General features: G+C 41.7%; 1 protein-coding gene across 1 annotated transcript; it reads left to right on the top strand.

The window, feature by feature from the left end:
• The first annotated feature begins 1,229 nt into the window (after positions 1–1,229).
• On the top strand, positions 1,230–2,677 carry noto (notochord homeobox). Its single transcript, XM_051381888.1, has 3 exons — positions 1,230–1,688; positions 1,809–1,996; positions 2,109–2,677. Exons 1-3 carry the CDS (start codon positions 1,298–1,300, stop codon positions 2,313–2,315), a joined length of 786 nt encoding a protein of 261 aa, XP_051237848.1. The 5' UTR covers positions 1,230–1,297; the 3' UTR covers positions 2,316–2,677.
• Positions 2,678–7,754: the final 5,077 nt, after the last annotated feature.

Below are 7,754 nucleotides of genomic sequence, written 5' to 3'. Positions count from 1 at the left end.
TTCGGTGTTTAAATGTGTTTTAACAGTTACTTAAGGCTCGGGAGAAACTCTCTGCCACCTCCAAATGATGGAAATGAGCCTGGAAAGTTTGCAGAGCTGGCAATAATCCAAGTTGAAAGAGAGGATGTCTTTGTCCTCGGGTAGTGTAAGAAAGCAAATCACTTCCTTTAAAGAAGCCGCGGAGCGCTTCATCTCCAAACTAATGAGAACCCGATATAAAACAAAGCAGTTTATTCCTTGTGTAAAGTGTGTTTCAGAATAAGGGTCTCCGAGTAGCCTGATGAGACTTCCTTTCATTTTAATTCACACATTTAATTTTGTATTTATACACAATAAATAAATCCACCGTCGGATTTAAGGCTTTAGAGCAACTTGGATTGTTTCGGGACTCCACCGGCGCGCAGGCCTTTCCCAGTCCGAGCAGCCGCATTCAAAGGATGGGGACAGGATCAACCTGTGGATTAACGCGGTGGCTGAGATTAGTGGAGTTGCAGTTTGGTTAAACCAGCAGCACCACTCTGTCACCACACCCGAGCCGCTGGATTTGACGCCTCTATTACGCAGGGCACTTATTCAATACTGGGAGCGACACCGCTGCTGTTAAAAGGCACACTTTGGAGATAGAGCGCATTCATTTTATACAGGAAAAAGATTATGGACTGTTTACATACAGGAGTGATCCTTGGTTTGCAACTGCTTGAGAAAAAAACAGAAATTAAAGACCCAAATATTCTCTAAATTGGATGGAAAAGTGTCAAAAAGAATGAAGAGTATAAAAGTATAAACCAACAGCAGAGTCTCTGTCGGTTGTGCAGCTTGAAGTCGGCCTCCAATTGTGAAGCGACTTGTTACGCTGCTTAAAGCATCTGTCGGCCAGCCAGGACTTAAAAGGCTCCAAATAAGATGATTTGGTAACATCAAGGCTTTCCCAGCGGTAATGATTACATTTGGACTTAAGATCCATGCAAGAATTTGTAGCCCAGTAAATCTCTTGAGTTCCCTGCCCCCACCGCTCTTCAAAAGCATTGTCATTCAAAGGGTTAGGATGTTTGACAATCCCAGCTTGTACTACTCCACCAATTAATTGGATACGTTGTCGGGATGTTCGTTTCTCTCATCTGCTACTTAGAAAGACAAAGGATCGATGGGGGGTTGTTGACACCTCTGTGTCCGGCCCGGGTATAAATGCGGACCGTCGGCAGATGAGCAGCATTCACTTCCCTGCTGCACTTGGAGCAACAACTTCTGCAAAGACCTTCGAGATCTGATTTTGCAGCGTTTTTAAACAACTGGGAGAATGCAGGTGCCGAACAGACCAGTCGGAGCTTATGGATACTCTGTGCGTAATTACGCACCAGCATCGCTGTACCCGCAGTACCAGGGGAGCCAGTGCGCGTCGTCAACGAAGCCTCCCAGTGGGAAATCTTTCACTATTGATGCTTTGCTTGCCAAGCCGGAGGACACGAACAGCTGCCGGAGGAGTCCCACTCTGTGCGGGGAGAAATATCAACCAGCAGCGCCGGTTCTGCCTCTCACCGGACACGTAGGCTTACCGATATCAACAGCACCTTACGTCTACTCACCGGGCATGTTGCACTCAGCGGTCCACACACAACCTGGATATTCAGTCTACTGCTGCCCCCCCTTCACCTACCAGTCATCGTGCCCTGGAGCATTTTACGCACAAGGTAAATAGTTGTTCTCATCGCTTACTGGAACCATGAGAGCCATAGAAGTCCAAATGTCAAGAATTAAATCATATTCACGTGGCAGTGTGATTAAATGTGTCTTCTTCTTTTTCTTTGCAGCCTCAATGTCCAAAGTCAACGCAGGGCTGCATTCGTTCAAAACCAAAGGTGGGAAGTCCAAACGAATGCGCACCAGTTTCACCAGCGAGCAGCTCTCTCGGCTGGAGAAGGAGTTCGCCCGGCAGCAGTACATGGTCGGATCAGAGAGGTTCCTCCTGGCCTCCGCTCTACAGCTCACAGAAGCTCAGGTAAGAACATGGATGCTGAAGATCTGACTTGAGGCGTTTAAAGTGCAGCCTTAGAGACCCACATATAGTTCTTACTGCAGTATTTCTAACATGCATCTTCTTTTGTCTCCAGGTCAAAGTCTGGTTCCAGAACAGACGCATCAAGTGGCGCAAACAGAGTCTGGAGCAGCAACAGGCCAAGCTGGCCAAACTGGGCCTGGCTGCCCCACCGAAAAGTCCCGGATCTCAAGGTCACGGGGATGAAGGAGATGAGGATGAGGAGTTCTCCGACCTGGACGTGGATATTGATGTGTCTGATGGCTCCACTGACCACTGCTGAGCGAACACCACTGGTGGACTGTGTGAAAAGACTTTGTGTACATACAGCTGAGAAAGGAGGCCTGTGGCTCCAACTATGAATATTTAATAGATGTATAGTTATATATTTAATTTTTTTTTTTACATTTATTGCTCTTCACTTCATGAGTTCAGTTTTTGTATATTGAACGAAAGAAATATATTAGAAATATATTTTATGACATTAATGGCAACTTTGTCCTGCTCATTGTTTTTATTCAGTGCTGTTGAATGTTTCAGAAGTTAAAAGGCGACATTTTGTGAAAATCTGCATTTCCTATTTGCACATGTAAGAGTTGAACAGATGGATCCCATAAAAACCCTGAAAAAAAAAAAAACACTAAATCAGCTTCTGTTGCATCATTTTCTACCAGTGAAAGAAGTTTGGAGAGATTTCTGTCTGACTCAAATCACAATAATATAAGGCTCAGTTGTTGAGTGTATTTATTCTAATAATAAGTGAGTAATTATATTTTCACTGTGATTGTGGCTTATTTAGTCAGTCTTATTAAATGTAGAAGATTTGAAACCAAATTTTCAGGGGCCATTAAAGCACCCATTTACATTAAATATCAGGTATTTTGTCCAGTTAACAGCTGGTGGCTCATTTCAGCTACAACTACACACAACAACAACACCACATAGAGAACATTTATTAGAACATTTTAATTCTCAAAGTAAAGTTAAAGCTCAAAATGAGATTCTGCTCACTGAACAATAAGAAGAGACTTTTTCAACCCTAATTTAAATCTTAATAACCAAGTGTTTGCCTTCAACCTTGAGGGTTTGTTAATCTGCACATTAGTATCAGAATTTCTCTCACAAGAGTTGAGTTATGCTTTATTAATCCCTGTAGGGAAAGTCATTCTCTGCATTTGATCCATCCTGAGTACTGGGGGCAAAAAGGGAGGAGAGAAAATCTGTCTCCTCTCTAATGTATCCCAATCAAATCATCATCCTCCCCTTTGACCTCTCCTTATTGCTTCTCTCTGTACCCAGTTTGAAGATGATGGAGACATGGAAAGACATTTCCTCCCGGGTTTGATCTCCGTTTATGCTTGAAGTCTGGGACGGACTCGGGTTCCCCTCTGATATAAGCTAAGCAAATAAATAACCAGCTCAGGGATTAGCTGGGATATCTGTAACCCAGGGTGGTAGGGGTCAGTCTGTCTCGGGGCTAGAGAGCTGGGTCTCACTGTTTAATCTCCTTAAACGGTCAATACGCCTGTTCTCACTGCTCCTCAATGGACGGGGGCTCCCACATGCCCACCCACCGCCGGCAGGTGTCCTGTCTCTGCTTTATTCAAACTCCACGTCTTTCCCTCCAGGTGGAAAGGGGCTCACACTGTCCGCTGAAGCCTGCCTGGCAGACATGAGGGATAGAACAGGAGAGAGGACAGCGTGGAGAAAGGATTGGGATGTAGCAAATGAGTCCATCAGAGCAGCTAATTGGGGGGTCAACCTGAAAGTCCCGTCCTGCAGAGAACTTGGTCGTATAAGACAAAGGGATGGGAACAAGAGCCGTAGCATTCATCTCTTGATCTTTTCAAGAAGTTATTAAATTAAATATTTACATATATTTATTGGTTTCTATTACAAAGATAATGCTGATAATGAATCAAGAGGTAAATGAAGATGTGTGGATAGAATATTACAAGCAAAAAAGTTCATATAGAGTTGTTATATGTAGATTTATATCTCCTGCTTTGCTTTAACAATAAACGGTCATTGTAAAAGAATTGTAAAAAATCAAACAGATATATAAACCTGATGTCTAATATTGACAATTTGTAATCAATTAGCCACAGTGGAACAAGTGGAAACGGAAGACTAATCAAATTTCATGCAGGACAAAACCCTGAAACACACGTGCAGCCAGCTGCTATATAGCTCTTATATAAAGGAATAATATCAATCGAGCGTTTGGTTCTACGGATTCAGCTCCATCTATATCAGTGGCTCCCAACCTTTTTTTGGCTTAGCTTGACCCCTTAAAATGAAGCAGATAGTGACTCCTAACAACGTTAAAAATGTAGTATTCTGTAAGACTGTAACTGGAGAAAAAGTCAGAAATATATACTAAATACTTAGTGTCTTTTTCTTTCTTTCTTTTTATTATTTAGTGAACATTTTTCACCATATAAAAATTCTGCCTTAAAAATGTGTAAAAAACAGAACTAGAAAACAGAATAGAAATTGAAATTAATAAATTGTGAATGGAATCAGGAGATCAATGCCGCAGTCCGGCCAAATAATAATCAGCCAAACATCACACAACACAGTTTTTAAACCTTCAGAGCGTTCAAACTTTACACCCTTTTCCGCCCCTCAATTTCACTGTTTCTGTGGTTACTGCTCTGTGCCTCTGTGAGACAGGATACTGTTTAGCATGTTGGTTCCTTATCAATGTGACTAAACTCCTACAGAATGACTAAATCTACCCTTTCCTCTTTCTTTTGCTCTATTGCTTTTAAATGCAATTATTTCCTATGCAAAACGTATTTCAGAATAAAGGTCGCTCTTCCAAGGGCAACAGAACAAAACAAAGAAGAAACTGAGCAGAAACTCAGCAACTCTGACTTTTACCTTTTTAAATAATAACTTTTAGTAATGTTGATGTATGTTGGGATATTTGTTCTGTTTTTACACTCGATAAAGACTGCTGACAACTCTAACTATCCAATAACTGCAGGCAGCAGAGGTGCTGGAAGAGGGAGAAGACGGCTGGTAACAGTATCAAAGGGAAAAAGTTTAATAAACAGTAACAGAGTTGATCTCTTTCTCCTGTCCGCCACCCCCCGCCTGCTCTCTCCTGGTGTCCCTGCTTGGTCTGATTAGGGCTGGAGCGCCGCTGAAGGAGCAGAATTTGTGTAAAAACCCCAGAGAGCCGTTTCTGATGTGATCAGCCGGGAATCAGAGCTCCCCCTCCCCTCCGCTCTCTGCGGCCCAACGTAATCCCATTGAGGTAAATAAAGAAGCAGTCAGAGGCCTGGGAAAACCTGGAGAGTCCTGGGGAGGGGAGGGGCGGGGGTCACCGGGCTCATCGTCCCAATTAGCACAGGGCACCTTAACGGCTGGAAACATGCCAACGCTGGCTGGGTTAAGACTCTCTACGGGGTCTGAACTGAAGCTTTTCATGAAAGGCAACTGTCACATCTTCATTTGCTCTTATTAGCTCTTTAGGTATTTTTAGTTAATCCTCAGTAGATGGTAGATTGTGTCTTAGCTGGCTTGTACTGTATTTTATAGAGCTAAAACAGTTAATTGATTGGTTAATAAATGAATCTGCAGCATCTCGTTTAATCATTAAAGACATTTTTTCAAGAGAAAAGACATAAAAAAAAATGCTGGTTTAAAGCTCTCAAATGTGAGGATTTACAGCTTTTCTTCATCTTATATAATAGTAATTAAAGAGGATTGGGACAAAAACTGTTAGTCGAACAAAACGAGCCATTTGAAAAAAATCACAAGACAGGTATTATTCACAATTCCCTGACAACAGATTATAGAATTGATGTCAAGAGATTATCATTGTGAAATACAAGGTAAAATAGATCAAATAAATAAGTTAAAAGGCAGCAAAGATAAGTGAAGTACAAGCAAAATAATCCGCACTAACACTGTGGAGCTTTGTTCATCAACCAATTTGTTTTCTAACGCTTCAGAAGTCAATGAAAACAAGCCGACTAAACTGAGTCAACTGAAACTCACAAAGTGCTGATGTGTAGTTACACTTAAACAATCCTAATACATGCTGACACACATGGAACCAGACCTCATATTCAGTACAAATGCTTAAAAACTAATGCAAAAGACGGCGTATAAACTGCCTAAATTGAAATCTTTTGCATTATTTTGGTTAAAATCCTAAAGCATGCTGCTCACAGACTGAAACACTAAGATAAAGGAAGGTACAAATTAATATAAATTGTACTAACGTTGAGCTGCAACTAATGATTATATTCACCATCGACTAATCTGCTTGTTTTAGATGTTCAGTTTACTATCAATTATGAGGAAGAAAAGCAGCAAGTGTTCCTATTTGAGAGGCTGGAACCAGAGAATGTTTGATATTTGTTCTTTAAAGAGGTGTGTGTGTGTGTGTGTGTGTGTGTGTGTGTGTGTGTGTGTGTGTGTGTGTGTGTATTTAATGGTAAAATTACCATCTTTTTACATACTTTGTGAATACTACACATGAACTGATAGACAAACTGACTGCTAGATGCTGATAAAAGTCTTAATATTATTATGAACATTATTATAAGAGGCTTTTTCATTGTGTCTACTGTATATTTAAATACCTGTAAACATACTTAAAACATGTAATCAGCTCTTAGAGTGTTTCTTCTCCTCCTTAAATTCAAATGTTGTTTGTCACATGACTCGGCTCAGACATAATGCGGCTCAGAGAAGGTGTGAAAGTTCTCATGGAGAGCAATAACCTCCAGCTCCAATAGGAGAGTGCACTTCATTTGACCAACGCGCGTTTTAGGGTAGGCGATTGTAAAAAGAAAAAGAAAAAAAAAAGAAATCCTCCTTTGCATTTTATTTGCAAAGGCGAGGGCCCCTCTACTCCATCTAATAGTCATTAGCTTTCATTACAAGCGTTTGAAGTAGAGGCTTCCCTTTGTGTCGCTCTGAAAGAGCCGCATTTGAGATGCACAATGACTTCTGACACGGGCACTGGCAAGAGGAGCTCGCCTGAAGTGAAGCGGTCCTGTTGTTGGTGAACGGACTCTTTCTCTCCCAGGAAACAGCAGTTCCTGTTCACGTCGTGTTCAGCCGCAGAAAAACACCACGAGGAGGGTTAGAGAGAAGCTCGAGGAGCTGCAACCGCGTCTCACCGGGAAACCGCTGCTTCCCCAACCGCGCGTAATTCATCCAACGTGCGTCTTTTACGCACAACGAAAACAATGACAGTGTCGAAAAATAATGATCATGTCTTTATGATATTAGAACCAGGACTAAAGTCTATATGATACTCAGTAGTAGACACACTTGTGCTATTTTTTAATTAATTTATCTCTTAATAAAACCATTTCCGGTTCTTTTAATAGTCTTCAAGAACGTTTGGGTTATTTTAATATGTTATCTCATATAACATCGCCCCATACTCCTCATGAAGGAGACTGTGAATGCATGCGGCTGCAGTGGCTTTAACATTTGCTTACAGGCGTTTTTATAAAAGGGCTCCGGTTAACGGCATTGTCGTTAAACATGTTGTAAGAAAAACATCGCTAATAAAACTAATTAGATATAAATACATACATATTCCTGATATAAAGGCGTATTTTCCTCTCCAGCCCGTGTTAAGAGTGGGGTGTTTGTTTATGCAGAGGAGGGGAGCCGGTGGAGGAGCGGAGCCGCGTACAGGTGGCTAAACGACCGCACTTCTCATGCAGGTGGCACAAACGCAGCGACG

The sequence above is a fragment of the Dicentrarchus labrax genome, unplaced genomic scaffold, assembly GCF_905237075.1.
Source record: "Dicentrarchus labrax unplaced genomic scaffold, dlabrax2021, whole genome shotgun sequence".
Classification (NCBI taxonomy): Eukaryota; Metazoa; Chordata; class Actinopteri; family Moronidae; genus Dicentrarchus; species Dicentrarchus labrax.
Note: the sequence above shows the minus strand (reverse complement) of the source record. Positions and strands in the feature narration are given on the sequence as shown.

Bases quoted from the DNA above. Each gene is read 5' to 3' on its own strand.
- noto (XM_051381888.1), top strand. From the start codon at position 1,298: ATGCAGGTGCCGAACAGACCAGTCGGAGCTTATGGATACTCTGTGCGT. The intron at 1,689-1,808 runs GTAAATAGTTGT...TTTTCTTTGCAG, and splicing joins TGGAGCATTTTACGCACAAG to CCTCAATGTCCAAAGTCAAC. The intron at 1,997-2,108 runs GTAAGAACATGG...TTTTGTCTCCAG, and splicing joins TACAGCTCACAGAAGCTCAG to GTCAAAGTCTGGTTCCAGAA.